Source organism: Cebidichthys violaceus, unplaced genomic scaffold (genome assembly GCF_023349555.1).
Source record: "Cebidichthys violaceus isolate CVI_PGR_0920_01 unplaced genomic scaffold, fCebVio1.0.p SCAF_14, whole genome shotgun sequence".
Classification (NCBI taxonomy): Eukaryota; Metazoa; Chordata; class Actinopteri; order Perciformes; family Stichaeidae; genus Cebidichthys; species Cebidichthys violaceus.
This window is the reverse complement of record NW_027176307.1, coordinates 12333411-12350553: the sequence shown is the minus strand read 5'-3', so window position 1 is coordinate 12350553 and position 17143 is coordinate 12333411. Positions and strand designations below refer to the sequence as shown.

General features: G+C 45.0%; 1 protein-coding gene and 1 long non-coding RNA gene across 3 annotated transcripts; one reads left to right on the top strand and one right to left on the bottom strand.

Annotated features, from left to right (window-relative positions):
- Positions 1–487: 487 nt before the first annotated feature.
- Positions 488–17052, bottom strand: LOC137871221 (uncharacterized). 2 transcript variants are annotated; one of them, XR_011102787.1, is made up of 3 exons: positions 16944–17052; positions 6417–6493; positions 488–650 (listed from the first exon to the last, which is right to left on the bottom strand). It is a non-coding gene; the product is annotated as an uncharacterized lncRNA (long non-coding RNA). The 2 variants fall into 2 exon arrangements; XR_011102788.1 differs by lacking the exon at positions 16944–17052 and adding an exon at positions 6943–7199.
- On the top strand, positions 3975–12656 carry dll4 (delta-like 4 (Drosophila)). Its single transcript, XM_068708938.1, has 11 exons — positions 3975–4415; positions 4570–4830; positions 5222–5279; positions 5912–6175; positions 8330–8390; positions 9592–9722; positions 9959–10128; positions 10222–10441; positions 10911–11649; positions 11797–11905; positions 12424–12656. The coding sequence occupies exons 1-11, from the start codon at positions 4362–4364 to the stop codon at positions 12427–12429; spliced, it is 2073 nt and encodes a 690-aa protein (XP_068565039.1). The 5' UTR covers positions 3975–4361; the 3' UTR covers positions 12430–12656.
- Positions 17053–17143: the final 91 nt, after the last annotated feature.

Here is a 17143-nt window from a genome sequence, read left to right as displayed (position 1 = left end):
AATAATAGATGGTATCGATTAAGTTTTGAATTGTCAGGCCCAGAATTGCTAAATTTGAGTCTCCATCTCTAAGCTGACGTTGACTTCTAAACCCACTACCTGTTTGCTCTACCAGAAACACTTTTAGAAGCTCTCTGGCTATTTTTGGGACCTACATTGCTGAATATGTACCTCTTCTGACTGGCACTGTTCCCACTATTTTTAAGCCTACCGTAGTTGAACCTCACCTTAGGTTTTTTCCTTATTATAATTGAGGACAGAATATGTCACATTTCAGTGTTGTATGACTAAAATTGACTTGGCCTGACAGTGAAACAGCATATCACCATAACAGCGTACTTATGTCGCTCGTTTCAAGTAGCATTGCAGATGTGTTCACCTATACGGCAGCGTTTCACTCCTCATGACTCATAAATAGCAGGTGATAAAACGGGAGGCTGACGTCACATCGGCGGCATTCTTGCTTTTATATTTCATAGAGCAGCATTTTCCACATTCCATCCACAACAATAGATATTCTCGCGTCCGTTCTCCGACCAATCAACCTGTTCATGAGAAGCGGCCAGAATGGTGAGAACAGGAACCGCAGCTTTCTCGCCTCGAATCCACAGACGATCGGAAAAAGGCAGACGGAACAATCTGAAGCGGACCTGCAAAAAAAAACAAAAAACACAAGTTTTCTCTCTGAAGAGAAGCGAGAGGAAGCAGAGGAGACGTGAGACGAGATGCTTTTTCCTCGTCCTCCATGACACCCACGCACGCACACACACACACACACACACACACACACACACACACACACACACACACAAGCCTCGCGCACACACGTGCAAACATCAAAGCTTCTGGATGAAGACTTGGGGATGGACTTCAGCGTGGTCAGTCAGGCCCTGCTGTGTTGCTGGAAAGCAGAGGGCTTTGATGCGACATCTTAAGATATGCAGGGTCCCAGCTCGCGGTTTAGTGAATGGGTCCAAATAGCCTCGGTATGAGAGCAGTTGGTTTGTTGTAGGCTCCGGTTGCTGCCTGGCATTGCACAAGCGTGTAATAATACAATGCTTTTTCAGAGAGGCATGTTATTAATAAAACCGCAGAAAGCATTCACTGACAGCAGCTAAGCTCTCCCCTGTAGACATGGCACGACATGTGTTTTAAAGTTTTCTTGCTTTTGACTTTCCACACGTATCTTCACTCTGAACCATTTACATGTTTATTGATGACTAAATGCATATAGTCCCCTAAAGATGAAAAGGGCTGTTAAGGTAAATCAACATGCGAGATGTGACCATCTGACATCGACATGTATGGTTTGTTTCGGCCGTGTGGAAAAAGCACATACGGCTCACTTATCACACACTTTTTCTTCGTAGTGAAGAGAGTATTGGGTTATCAGCTGTGTCCACCTGTTAAACCTGCTATAAACTGCAATTGTCACCCTTTTTTATGGCAGCTATGGTAGCTGGACTGGAGACATATGGCTATAAAAGAAGATAAGATAATATAATATTCACCATTAGAACACATTATTGGCATGGACAGGCGATGCAATAATGAGGGCAAACCTGCAACCACAACTCAACTCTCCCGTCCAGGACATAAAACAAACACGTTAAGTGAAGATTAATGATGTTGCTGCTTAGCACGCGGACACACTGCGCCAATGACTTCGGCGACGGTGTCAACAAGTAGCAGAGTTAGCGGCCGCGGGTATGTAGACACAGAGTGGAGCTGCGTGGCAGACGGACGCAGCGATGCCATTGTGTCTCTGTGGACCCATTGGAGACACAACAGGTGTGTCAATATGACAAGCATTCAACCGACCCACTATGTCGGCCTCCTATAAACACTGAATAAATATAGATGCTTTCCATTTTCACTCTCAGCAGCGCACAGCCACCATAGGAAAACAGATGGAACGCAAACATTCAGAGATCATGTGGAGGTCGAAGGAAAATCACAGACAGAGAAGTGTGATAAACATTTTCTCTTTAGAAATAATCATTCTTAATAGATAGATAGATAGATAGATAGATAGATAGATAGATAGATAGATAGATAGATAGATAGATAGAACTTCAGTGACCTTATTATCATATTTGATAGAAGCCTATACTGTATCCTCTTCATGTGGCATAATTGTGGACAAATTGTGTTGCTGCATGATATTTCCACTTTCTACAGCATGGGAAATAACACGTCCCTTTTGCATGTTATTACTGGATTACTGTAGTTCTTTTCCACAAACGCGCAACTGATGCCAAACAGAATTGAGATGAGCAGGTTGGAGGAAATTGGCTTGTTCCTCTCCATGAACAGACGAAAGAAACCGGGGCTGCCAGTCTCCCACCAGATGGTAAATGAGAGAGACAGGGGCGATCGAATAACAAATACAACCAATCAGACTATCAAGAAACAGCCCATGCTCAGAGGAAAAAAACATTAAGGGGGGAAAGCAATTGAATATGCAATTCAAACCTCTAGCCACAACATATATGTCATTTAATTTGTTTGTATTGAATTTCTTTCAATATTTTGATTTCTACTTTAGTTTCTTTAGGGACTATTTCCTTTTGGGCTGTTCCTCCTTATTAACTAATACAATAAAATCCATTCATTTAAGAGGGTACATGAAGGGACTTGAAATAATATTTGTATTATGATAGTGTCCTTAATAACATCCTTCAATATTTTAGAGTGAGTAAAGTTATTTTTCGTCCTGGCCAAATGATTCATTGAGGGAGAAATTGTCCGTTAATCGCGGGAATACCACTGTCAATTTCAGGCCATCAAATTACATCTTTTATCTCAATCCTGGGAACCTCGCTGCGCGCGGGCCGTGTCATTCCTATTAGCTGTTAAAGGCCAAGGCGAAGAATAAACCAATTTTACGGATCCAGGTGATTGTGTGCGAGAGGAAGAAAGAGAGAGAGAGAGAGAGAGAGAGAGAGAGAGAGAGAGAGAAAGAGAGAGAGAGAGAGAGCTCATTTGCATACAGCTGAGTAGTTATGTCTCCCGTCCCGCACATTACACCCGCATGAGGGCGAGAGAGAGAGAGAGAGAGAGAGAGAGAGAGAGAGAGAGAGAGACACGCGCCGCAACAATAGGAGGCACGCTGCCTCTAAACCGTAAAACACATGGGTGGGCATGAAGGGGCACACGCCACCATCGAGATGAAACACACCCGAAATAACATGTCAGAAGAGAATGTGGGTCTGGACTCTATGTGGGCCTGTGTGTCTGTGCGTAAAAGGAAATGTATTTATATTAGTGTTATGGATGATTCGATAATAAAGTAAAAAAAACAAAAAAAAAAAAACATATTTTGTGGGTTCAGTTGTATTTATTGAGATGTGTGCGCTGCACAGTGTATACCTAAAAAAAATATTTAAAAAAGTTAATTTCTCCGTCAACAGCAATTTAAACAAACGCTGGAGAGATTTTTTATTTTATCGCATTTCTAGTTTCATTGTTTGTGATGCAGCCCGAGGGAGAGGCACGTATGACCCCACAGCGAGTGAATGGTCTGAAAGGAAATAGTGCGCACAACGGCTCCGACGCTGCAGCGAGGGCTAATTAGGCGTGCAATTGAGTGGAACCAAGGGCAAAAGGGTGCAAGGAGTAAGACGGTAATTGAATTCCTGCTTCCCAGTCTCGAAGTTTTGGCTCTCCTTCATTGTCCCCATTCACTGTCCATGATCTGTGAATGTGCGTCGGGGCGCATTGTGCGCTAAAAATAAGTCAACAGATGTTGGGGCTTGTTAATAATCGCCCAGTATCCATTGGTGGTGGTCAGCACAGTGCCAGTCGGTATTAAATCTGGATAATTGTTGTTGGGTTGGAAGGGAAGGGGGTTGAATACGGAGAGTGGGCGGTGTCAGCGGGGTGATTGACAGTTTATGTAATGAGCAGCGCAGTGCAAGTCTATATATCTGGGAGGAGACGCACCACGGTTCATTCACGAGTAATAAGACGAGTGGTGAACATCCGTGGCGCACTGACGCACCAAGTTCAGCACCAAAACAAGCTCTGAGCCGCGCACACACAGCGGAGGGACCATTGTGGAGTACAGTACCGTGCAAGGAGGGGACGCCTGCTGACCGAAAGACGCGCAGCTACACTGGATATTAGTCTTCCCTCACCTTTTGGATAACTTGGAAACGCTTTCACTGGACGCTTTTGACGCACACCAACAGGGCGCTACGGGAGAGCTCCCTGGGAGTGAAGAAGGATTTATACGTATTTTATTTTAGAGATTCTTCCCCCCCCCCCCCCCCCCCATTTGTTTACCTTGGTGTAAATACTTAGGAAGGTTTTGCTGCTTTATTGGCTGGTGACGCGGCTGCCCAGGAGAAGCGAGAAGGATGGCAGCCTGGCTCACCTTTACCATCGCAGTCAGCACCACGTTGATATCACAGGTATGAGGGAGGATAACGCGTCTCCCCGGTGGTCCTGAGACCTCCGCGTAAACAGATGGAGAGCCACTTGTGTCATGTTTTTTTTTTCTTCTTTTTTAAAGAATATATTTAACAGAAACGACCTCTTCCTAAATCATATTTCCTTCTCTTTTAGGTATTTGGATCCGGTGTTTTTGAGCTGGATCTCCACGAATTTAAAAACCACAAGGGTTTGATGGCAAACGGAAACGCATGCAAACCCAACTGCAGGACTTATTTTCGAATTTGCTTGAAGAACTATCAGGCTGTGGTCTCGCCAGGTGACTGCATCTTTGGAAGTACAATGACAGCAGTGCTGGGGACAAACTCTTTCAGCGCCAAGGACAGTGGCACTTTACCTAGACCGATTCAGATACCGTTCACCTTTGGATGGCCGGTAAGAGCGTGGAGCAGCGCGTCCACTTTATTTGCTTTATTACACCGACCAATGTGTTTATGTTGTTTATTAAGGGAACTGCTTAGCATTTTGGCAGCGCCCCGGTTATTGGTGAGCTCATCTAATCCATATTATTAGGTAATACTCCGGAGACAAACATATTGGACATACAGCGTCGTTCATTTCAAAACCCAGAAGGCCATGCGATGATCATTGTAACTCATATTCAGTGAAATTGAACTAGCTCCTTTCAGCATCAGCGGCCTATTGAATACAAAAGAAAAAGAAAATATGTAAATTAGGAGCTTTGTAAAAAAAAAAATATATATATATATATAGATGTATATATATATAGAGAGATATTAACTAACTGCATGTGTTTTGTTCTTAGGGGTCATTTTCATTAATAATTGAAGCCTGGCATTCACCTTATGGAAATCTACCTGTAGGTAAGTGCAACGTTTTTTTTACCACAGGAGGGAGCTCTGTCAGTACATTTAACACACAAGCCTCTCCAACGAGTTTACCATTTTTGCATAAATTGTACAAAAAAAAAAATGAATGTTGGCTGCATTTCCCTCTCCACCTCTTGGTAATTGTTCATCATTTCACACATTTTCACGCCTATTCACTCCTTTGTTATGAACTTCAGAACACCTTTTTCATTCTTATACCCAATACAATTGAACTTCCTCTGGTTTATTTTGGTCGTGGGAAAGAGCTGTGGGCTTTGGTGAGAATACACAGTGCCTGCCAAAAAAACCCTGACTGCATCTTCCTGTATTTTACACCTTACTCTGTTCCGCCCTTTGGAAGAGGGGACTGGGCCTGGGAATGTTTTTGCTGATGGAAAGAAAGAGGAAATTTCAACCTGAGTTTATCTTTCAACTAAGCTGTATGGGACTTGATAAGGGATGCAGCTTTTTTTTTTTAGTGGGCAGATTACTAAAGCGAAAGTGGACGACTTTTGAACCCACAAGCTATTTATGATGCATTGCTTGACATAAAACCTCAACAACCCCCATGAACAGGTTGCAAACTTAGATACCTTGCATTAATTCTGACTTCCTCCTCTTTTCAGATACCAACAACCCAGACTTTTTGATAAGCTTTATGGCCATCCAAAGACAGCTGGGTGTAGGCACTGCTTGGTCTCAGGATACGCAGACCGGAAAGCAGACAGAGCTGAGGTATTCGTACCGGTTCATCTGCAACGAAAGTTACTACGGAGAAAGTTGTTCCAAAAAATGCGCGCCCAGGGACGACCGATTCGGCCACTACACCTGCAACCGCGATGGGCAGCTATCCTGTCTGCCTGGCTGGAAAGGGAAATACTGCGAAGAACGTAAGCAATCTTCTATCAGGCCTATTCATTTTCTGTGTAAACACTGGTCTCGCTCTCTTCCTTGTCAGCTGACACTGGAGTTTCGTTGTTCAGTGTTGCTCTGAGCCTTGTGTCGATGTGTTCTTTTAACACAAGAGGGTCGTCCAGATGATTTGCAAATGATTTAACGGTAGTGGAATCCGTTTCGGCCCATTGTGGTTCGATAAGAAGTCTTTGCAGGATTGGGGTAGAAAGTCCTTACCTTAAAGAGGTGTTACTTCTGCGAGGTCTCCTCATTATGTGTGACCTTTGCCCGTCGTCATCATCACGGCTGAAGTCCTAAAGAAAAAAAAGATTTGTGAGCACGCACACGTTAAAGATATCAGTAGCTATTAAGCGGAAAGATAACCCCAAGGTCATCATCATTAAGGCCACGTAATGCTGAGTGTGATAACAAGACATGACTTAATGATATCTGGCAAGTCTGACGGGCAATTTTGGTGTAGAGTGCATATTTCAGCCTCACATCATTGGCAATCATATAATTATGATGTGTAACCGGTCGTGAGTTGTGGGACAGACGGCTTAGCAGGACAACAGGCACATTATACTTGCGCTAACCCACTTGGCCAAATCCTAGCCCAACACTCTCATGTTTTGGACAACTCTGAATGGGCCCGTTGAGGAGGCCCGATGCCATTTGGCCGCACAATACCACGGGCCCTTTTCACCACAACAAATTAATCAAGGAGTAGATTGGAAGGAGGCACCGAGAGAGTAATAGTTACCATGTGCTGGATATGTGGCCACATGGGTGACAGCGGATCTGTCATCGGTGTCACTTGGTGCTGAAAGAGAAATTGGCATGTGCTATTTTGACTGTGGCGCCAAATTCTAACCAGATGGGCTGACGTGTTGCAATTACAGACGCATCAATCCTCGGTGACTACAGAAAATATACATGGGAAAGATAGATTAGGCATCTTTCAGACACTATAGTTTCTCCTCTCTCTCTCTCTCTCTCTCTCTCTCTCTCTCTCTCTCCTCTCTCTCTCTCTCTCTCTCTCTCTCTCTCTCTCTCTCGTCTCTCTCTCTCTCTCTCTCACACACACTTTTGTATCAATTTAAACAGGTCTGATCGTTTGGGCCTAAACATTTTAGGGAAGTTGAAGAAACTTCAATATATATATATATATATATTGCTGTGTAAGCAAAAAGCATCACCTCTTAGTTGAGCTATTTCCTTAGTTTGTCAACATGAAATTAGCCTCCACAGGTGTGCACTTACCTGGCGTTTTGATACAATGCGTGTATAAAGGAAGTCGCATGCACACCCAGAACTGAGGGATTCCTGTTTTTTTTTTTTAAAAACACTCTACATGTCTTTTGTACCTTCACACTGTACCGCGCGTGCCCGGTGAACATAATCCGCAGACAAGGGGGGGCATCGATAGGAGGAGCTCGGGCGACTGCACGCGCCAAGGTTAATCGCGGCATTATCGCCACGCGCCATCGATGTTTAGTCCCTTCCATTGTTGGGCGCGCGGTAGTAGCAGCTGCAAATATGGTTCTGGCCGGACCGCAAACAACAATAGTGACAGCTGTCTGCTATTGAGAGCGAGCATCTGTTCTGGACTAAACCGGCCGCTTACCGTCAGCCGCCTGATATGTTGCCCCGCGAATCAGTGTCATGCAAGACCGGTACACTTAAAGCAGGACAAACAAACCCGCAACCGATTCCCCCCCCCGTGGCAGCTGAGTGAGGCGGACAGGTTCAGATCAAATGAAGGCTTCTGAGGAAAGTTGAGACAGATTGAGGCCTCGTGTACTTCAACATGTGGGTCCACAGTTGGCTATTTCAAGCAAATGAGGGCTCTGCAGCCTTGGCTGTTATGGAGTATGGGGGGGGGGGGGGGGGGGGGGGGGGGGGCGGTGTCCTACAGTGGTATTTAACTTTTAGCACCTATTGATTTAACTTTAGGAGTTTTCCTTTATGAGTAGGCCAATATGTTTGCTTCCTTGTTATTCTTTCACAGTTTGAAAGTTGTATGTGAAACTTAATATGTGAAGCACTGTGTCTCTCTGCGGGCACAGTTATGCTAAAATAACCAGGTGGGAACAGCAAGATTTAACTGTATGTTTGGGATTTTTTTTTTCTTCTTCTTTTTGTTTCAGCTATCTGTCTGGACGGCTGCAGCGAGAGGAACGGAAACTGCTCCAAACCCGGCGAGTGTGTGTAAGTATTAATAAACGTGAAGTGTTGAAATAGGTGTTGGCCGTTGTGAAGGAAGGAACACGTTTTGGGAACAAGTGCGAGTTGCATCCAGGTGGAGAGCTTTGGTTGTGTTTCTCTAAAAAAAAAAAAAAAAAACCAGCAAGCAACATGCATCCGACAAGATATGTTCATATTCAACTAATCAGAGCGGGACGGTTCATCACGTGAACGTTCACGTTCTCTGGCATCCATAGCATTAATTAAGAGAGGCTCACTGAATCAACAAGTCTTCTCCCTCCCTCGTCTCCCTGCGTCACTCACTGACTTCTCTACTTCCCATGTTCCTTTCTTGTCACTACCCTCTATCACTCACTCACTCACTCACCAGCAAGGATAAATCACACACACACACACACACACACACACACACACACACACACTGTGAGAAATTCCCCCTGAATCCCATTTTGCCCTCTTTTTTAGAGATAAATCCATCATTCCCATCGCTTAAACTGACCCAAATTTAGGCTAAACCCTTAAGATACCCAACACCGTAAAGCTGCTCACTTGGCAAAAAAAACAACCTTAAAAGTACATCGTAAGTCCCAGGACCTCGTGGTTTGACAAGGTTGCTGCGCTCTTTGCTGGGAAACAGATTCATGGGAAACAAGAAATAAAAAATAAAAAATGCTTTGACTGTTGGCTCGCTGCCAGAAATCTTGAAAGCAATATTTCACCTTTGAGCTATTATGTTAGCATTACTTATCCTTAATATACTGCACAAACCTTCAGGAGTGTTTGCCCTGTAGTTACTGCATTCACAATGCTTACATCATCATTCACCAGGGTTACACACAAAACAATGTCGCTTACATGCAACAACTGGTGTGTAGTGGTGTAGTGAGCTTGGGGAAAACATAATTACCGGTGCTGATACATGATTTCAATTTGCACAAAAACTTTTCTTTTTTTGTGATGGATTTATATGAGCATTTAATGACTGCGGTGCAGCTATTAATGTCTGGTTGCATGATTGATGGCTGATTTCTTAATGTAATCGCCAGCTAATCCATGACGGGGCTATAAAGCAGAGAGGTTTAATCCAAGTCGACTGTTTGTATGTTTAAAACCACGAGATTCCGTTATGTTATTCATGGCAATTGTAAGATCTACAATACGAATAAGTGACTAATCAAAGAACATAACTCATTCGTTGTTGCAGATGCAGAGACGGCTGGCAGGGCACGTTCTGTGACGAGTGTAAGAAGTACCCGGCCTGCAAACACGGCACCTGCCAGCTGCCATGGCAGTGTAACTGTCAGGAGGGCTGGGGAGGCCTATTATGTGACCAAGGTACACCGGACAACTTGGACCACTGCTGCTGTTCCTTTTTAACAGATCTTCTCATATTACGTGTGCACTGTTTTCATTTGAATTAACTTCAAAGCATTAGTAAATTAGGTTTCCTCTGAAGTGTTCCTTTTGCTTTGCACACATCTGGGGGTAGAGAGAGTTTTCTTTTTTTTCTTTTTTTTTTTTGTTCCTCCTGCGAGCTCGCTGTAAACAAACACTCTTCTCTCCCCCCCCAGACCTGAACTTCTGCACCCATCACCATCCCTGTGTGAATAGCGCCACCTGTATGAACACGGGACAAGGCAGCTACACGTGCACGTGCCTGCCAGGTTTCACGGGGGTCAACTGTGAGCTGGAGATGCAGGAGTGTGACAGCAACCCCTGCAGGAATGGAGGGATGTGCACAGTAAGTTGGAAACTGACACGATATTGTTCGGCTAATTCTATAGTTTTTAAACTGTCTGCACTAACTTCTCCTTTCTTTTCCAAATTTCCCCAGAATTTGGAGAGTGGCTACATGTGCGCATGTCCCCAAGGTTTCGAGGGCTCCCACTGCGAGCACAGCCTGCTGACGTGCGCCGACTCCCCGTGTTTCCACAGTGGCAAATGCTGGGAGAAGGACAATGGCCGCAGCTACATGTGCGAGTGTCCCCGCGGCTACACGGGACTCAACTGCGAGAAGAGAGTGGACAAGTGCACGTCGCTTCCCTGCGCTAATGGTACGGCCTTCCTCCCCTCTTTACCCCCCCCCCCCCCTCTTGTCTGAACTTCCCCTCGCTCTTTCTCCCCCCCTCCCCTTCAAATTCCTGCATCTGGAAGCAGTGTGGAACAACAGGAATTGGTGGGAACTTGGTGTCTATTGTCCTCCATATAAACACTCGGCAGCTCAGAGCAGCAGCTTGTAAATGTGGCCACAGCTCGCCGCGGTTGTTGATGAAAGGGGACAAATATCCAGCGCAGCTCGATTTCTGTCCTCTTGCAAACGCTCTGGGATCGGTCTGTGTTGGGAGAACAATACGCACGGTGCTGTGGTCAACACTGTGGATTTGATGGGACATGTGTGAACTGAAGGGGCCTCATGGGAGGGTTTATGGAGATCATGTTCTTTCTGATGTAATGCCTTTTTAATGTTCCGTCTCATTTAGAGAATCGGTACTTGTTGATACTAATTGTTCTCCTCTTCTGTAGGTGGGCTGTGTCTGATCCACGGCGGCATGCGCATGTGTAGCTGCCGCGCAGGGTTTACCGGCCAGCGCTGCGAAATCAACATCAACGAGTGCGCCGGTAACCCCTGCCTCAACGGAGGCACCTGCCAGGACCGGATCAACGACTACACCTGCGCCTGTCCCGCGGGCTACGGGGGACGCAACTGCGACAGGGTCCTGGATGAGTGCTCCCTTCGCCCCTGCCTCAACGGGGGGCTTTGCGCCGGGGGCGGCGGGCCGGGCAAGCCTCCAGCTACCTGCATCTGCCCATCAGGCTTCACCGGGCCGCGCTGCGAGTTCTTCGCCGCCGTCACCTCTCCCGTGACCAACGGGGAGATCCAAGACAACTTCCAGTGGGCGGCGGTCTCTCTGGCTGTGGGCCTGGTGGCGCTGCTGGTGCTGTTGTGTATGGTGGGCCTGGCTTTGAGGCACATCCACAGGCAGGCCCAAAGAGAGCGGGGGGACACGGAGACCATGAACAACTTGTCCAATGTTCAGAAAGACAACCTGATCCCGGAGTCCCAGCTGAAAAACACCAACCAGAAAATGAGCCTGGGGGTGGACTGTGACTCGGAGAAGTCGAACTTTATCCATAAAAACTATCACTTGGACTCTTACCACTCTAAATCAAAGGAGTTCAAGGATGAAAAGTCACAAGAGGATAAAAGTCTTATTTATGAGAAATGTTTAGACGACAAAATGCCCTTGAGTAGAATGTACAGGTGAGCAGAACCACATTCACACTGCACTAAACCATGATGTGGACATTATCATTTCTGCTGCCTCACTGTAAACGTGCACGCCCCAGTGCACAGCTCTGCCATGTGCTTCTAGTTTGTGTTAACACAACGTGTGATTTGTGTTTGCAGGGAAAAGCCAGAGTGCAGGATATCAACGATATGTTCCTCAAGAGACTCCATGTACCAGTCGGTATTTGTTATAGCAGAGGAGAGGAGGGAGTGCGTCATAGCAACAGAGGTAAGCCAAAAACATGTATATATATATATATAAAAAAAATCACATCTTCATCTGCATTTCCGCAGATCCTCCACTTGAAATGCATCATGTCGTCCCACAGGCACCATCCATCACTAGCGCACCAACATTTATGACAGGGGGTTACTGTAGGAACACTGAACTCTGGGTAGTTGGACCTGAAGTCGGGGGAAAGCCCGATCGACTGCATTATTGGTTTCTGTAAATTACTCTGGCCATTCTTTATCTTGGCCATGTGGTGACACGGAGTCCAAACTTATACTGATTCCTCACACATGTTTGGCTCCGCTCGGTCTCGGGGGTGCTCTGCGTTACTGCTGTGGCATTTAGTGCAATTTTTAAGATGTTCACTTCCAAGGAAAATATAATATTGATACCGAAGCACATGACCTATAAGACGTCAACAAGTGCCGAAAGAGAGTTTTTGGCCTTATTGTGTTATTTCATTGGTTTGTATTTTGACTACAACGTTCTCCATTATTTCTTTTTTTTTATTACAGGTATAAACTGTGAGGGGTCCGAAGGCGAGGGAGCGAGGAAAAAGACACAATCGAGGCAGAATGAAATATTCTGGATTGTTTACAAATTTGGAGACAAGACTGGAGATTGTTTTAGATGTCCACTGCTGCTCTGGAACACTTGAGAACTGGAGAGGGCAGAAACCTCTGCTCTGCATTAACAAACAAACAAAAAGATTAAAAAAAAAAAAAAAAAAAAAAAAAAAAAAAAAGAACAGAACTGAGAAACTTTATGTTGACCGAGTGTTTGTATGCAAAACATGTACAGTGAAGGACCTCTCTCAGTTGTGACAACGGTTGGAGGGACTGGTGGAGAGACTGACGACACGAGGTGTGACAGAATAATCCCGGCCATCCTGGACTGCAGAAGGAGGCGAAGGTGGATCACTGCCCCTCGTATGTGACCCGGCCTCGTGTGATAATCATGATGACTTCGACAGCCAACCAATCAGTAAAAACAAAAAAGGTGCCTATATATACGATTTGACCCCTTCAAATCCTCGCCCCGCACTCACTCCCGCCAGCTTCAGCCCCGCTATGCAAGACTCAGGGTCGAGACGAGTGAACTCGCCCACTGTCACAATCCAACCTCACAAACACTGAGAGTTATGAATGTCTGAAACTAATCTTCAACTGTCAATCAAGTGAAAATGACAGGTTGGACTTTTCCATGCAACGGTGAAGATAGTATGCAGCCCAAATTCACTAGAAGCCTTAAAAGAGGGGGTTTGAATGCTAAATTTGTGCCCTTGTCTGTTCTTGGATCGTTTGCACAAAAAAAAGAAATTGGGGGAAAATACTTTTTAATCAACATGGAATTGAAGAGAAAACCACAGGAGAGCAATAGTCAGTGCCAGCAAGATCCAAGAGAACGGAAAAGTTTGCATAGAAAAGTGTTTTTTATGCAACCCAAGTGAGAAAAACGAAGAGACTCAAAACAAGGAGAAAAGACTGTCACACCACTGCCTGCCTATAATAAAATTCAAAAATACAGAACCAATAATGTAATTTTTTTAAATGATTATTTCCAGAGTTTAATTTAAATATGACACACTGCTCTTTATATGTTTTATAATATTATTTTGTATATAATGCATATTTATAAGGACCAAACTTCTGAAGAATAAAACTTCCTTGAAAACTGTTTTTAATTTGATGTCAGTAAATGGAAAAGGAAAATATTTTTGAGGTGTTTTTAAATAATGAAATTGAGTACAAATGATGATCAAATGTGTCTTGTATTTATTTACATATTCATTGTACCTATGAGGAGATCCTGTACTCTCAATTCATACCCATAATGCTCAGCTAGACTTTTAAAATGAGCCGTTCTATGAATATGAAATCCAGCTGCTCTCCTACACTCACACATCATATTTAATTTTTTGGACAGTAGGTAGAAACATAAAGCCTCCCGACTGTAGCATCACCACGGCACTTCCAAGTAATTCCTGGAAGCGCCTCTGGCTACCCCCCCCCCCACTCCCCCACTCCGTCACCCACCCCTCCGTCTCTCTCCGGCCCTAAATTGGCTTGAAATTCAAATCCGTTTCCAGGGATACCACCCCCTCAAGCTGGAAATGGCGAAACAAAGCCAGGCGCAGGGCAAAGGGGAACGCCCCCCCCCCAACCACCCCCCCAACACCCCTCATAATGCTCGCGCACACGCGTCCGCGCACGCACACAGCCAGCCAAACAGATGCCGTGGGGGAGCTCGGAGTGAGTCTGTAGTGCCATAAAAACAGCAGCATATGCCAGGCCTCTCGCCCCGTGTGCATGACACAGAGTGCACAGACCTCCTCCCATAAAAAAAAAAAAACCACACACCCAAGTACTTACAGGCTCCCCAACTGCCGGCCTCCCCTTCAGGGTTAAGAGCAATATTTCAATGCCCAGCTCTGTACCACCCACTCCTGCAGACAAAGCTGGGGAGAGGGCCTGGCACCAGAGGGGAGGGGAAGCCAAACGGGGATTCTGTTCTGAATCCACATAAATAGAAATATTGTTGTTTTTTTTTAGAAAAGTTGACTAATTAGAGCCATCTGCTCAGTTGCGGCACCATACATGTACCACCGCTCGTTGATGTTGAGATGTCACGCAAAGCATCAGTCCTACAATTTGTTCCAATGTGTCTGAAAATCCATTTTTGGAAATGTGTCATCCACATTATCAAACGCAAACCTCCTGCCGCCAATTAACAGCAATCCTGCGACAGTCAACACCCCCTAATCATCGGCAATCAACACTCGGCAGAGGATCTGGATGGCTTTTCCCCTCACACACATCCTGTTAGCCGGGTTGACCTAGGCATCCTCGTCTAAGAAGAGAAGGGTGCTTCCGGCCCGGCTCAAGAGAAACGTACACGTTATCACGACGATTAATCATCCCGTTAAAGCCCGTCTTGATTGGGTCTGATACCTGACCCAGCCTGATAGTACTTGGAGTCTATTCCCACCATCAACACACCTATAACCAGACACACACCCTCTTTCGCACTTGATCGCGGTGGCAAACACATGCTAGAGCTTTGCTCTTTGGCCTCTGGGTCCCCACAGCCATTGGGCCAGGCGTTTTCATTGTGTTATAATCACAGCATCCTGTTTGTGACCCGGTGACATCAGTTCCTGTTTCCTCCCTGATTAAAAAAAAATGCAGAACATGCCGGCGCGGGCCAACTGCTTTTCTCACGCATCGCTCTCTTCAATCTGCACTCTGGGTTTTGAGGAAACAACCTCAAAACAAGTGAGAGCGCAGACAAACACGCTAATCAGCAACTATTTATTCTGAAGAAGAAGGAGGAGGAGGAGGGGGGGGGGGTCTGTGACATGGATGTCATGAATGGAGAATCAGGAAGCAGATTTCAAATTATAACATGTCTATCTCTTCATTAGGAATAGAAGTGCCTCTGCGTGACACTTTTCAAAAAATGGTGATGCTGAGTACCAATCAAGAGTGCAAAACTTTCATGGCTGCAACTCTTTGTCACTTCATTTTAAGGTCTTGACATACACATGCATGCATGCATACATACAGTCCTGATGCTGTAGCCCAGTGCTCTGTAACCGTGCCCGGCATCGCTCTTGCAGTCGTCTCATTAATTAACACTAGGTGTCAGTAAGAAACCCACACACAGGAAATGGGTTGTCAGCGTGCCAAAATAAAACACCAGGTGCGCTCGAGTTTGAACTTAAAGCAGCATAATCAAACAGCAGCACATAACCTAAACACGTTGGAGCATGAAACACGCTTATTATGATATGTATTATTGTGATTTCAACGATGAATTAATAATTCAGAGAAAACCTACTGGAAGCATTTGAGACACAATCGGTTTTGAGGGTGTTTTCTTACAAGTAAAGTCACATTCTGTAGAACTTTAGGTGCCACTGAGCTCTCCCAGTTACCCAGCAACAAACTCCTGACTTACAAAAACAATGTGTACATCATACTCAAAAAAACAACAACGTTCACCTCCACTGCAGCTGGAGTGATACATGGATTGCTGCCCCACCACCCCTGTTTAACCAGAGCAGTATCTTGTTTGTCTGCATTCACTTCATATCTTGTGAGCTGGAAAAACCAGCAGAAAAGTGTATTTCCCCCCCCACACACACGCTACTACCATGAGTTTATATTTTAAGTCAGCCCAGGGCTTGAATGGTAGATCTATTTTAAATGCATTAGTTTGACAGCAAAGACAAATAGCCCGGTGAATATTTGATAAATCGACTGGTCATCGAAGCAGCGCACCAGATTAGATTACAGGCAATGCTGTCAGTATGGCTTAGTGAAGCCTTCAGTGGCCTGTGCTTGGAGCCGCCCAGAGATACTGTGGCAGCAGGCTCCGGGAGTGGATGGACATGAAAGGCCACGGCATAATGGGATGGAAGCTTGTGCATGACACAGGGTCGCCCAAAGGCCTGGATTGGGTGGTGCTTTAGAGCTGATAGGGTTGTCTGGCCTCTTATCAAGGCAGATAATGCCAGCTATTTATAGATAATCTATCTATTGAGCACAGATGAGCCTGTACTATTATGGTATATCAGATCCAGCAGGAGGAATGGGCATTTTTGTACATTTGATCAGGTCTTCCATCTCCCATCATCGCTCTCTCTTGTTGTGTCTCTGCGGTGGACAGTGTTTTGATTCACTGTTTCCTCTTCTTACTTTTTTTTTTTTCCAAGTTTTTGGTTTATTAGAAGTGTACATGTGTTGTCCACATAGTCTAAACCTGGGGTGGTTGTCAAACTCAGAAATCACCCATGCCTACTACTTTATGAGTCTGTATTTGGCTGCCAAAGTAGGGTGTTTGTTGGGTAAAGTGTATAAAAAGGGACATAGGTGTGTGTTTACAAAGTTGGAATAATTCTGTAAGAGTAAGATTTCCGATGATAACAACGTGTGACCTGTCAAAATGGCCCTACCCGCTTTATCAACAAAAAGCAAAACTGTGATTATAGGACAGTACAACAAATTTGACAAGAACAAAAACCTCTGCCCACCTTCCTTCAACATGTTATCTCCGTGGTTCCAGAGGGCTGAGATGGCCATGTTGTTTCCACTGGCAGAATTAGGCTAATGTATTGTATTTGTCTTATGTCTAACTTCACATATAATTTCATATTGTCTTCCTTTAGTTTCTTGGTGGGATACCTTATCTTGTAAAAATAAAAAACATCGCCTTATATAGGCCTCTCTCTCC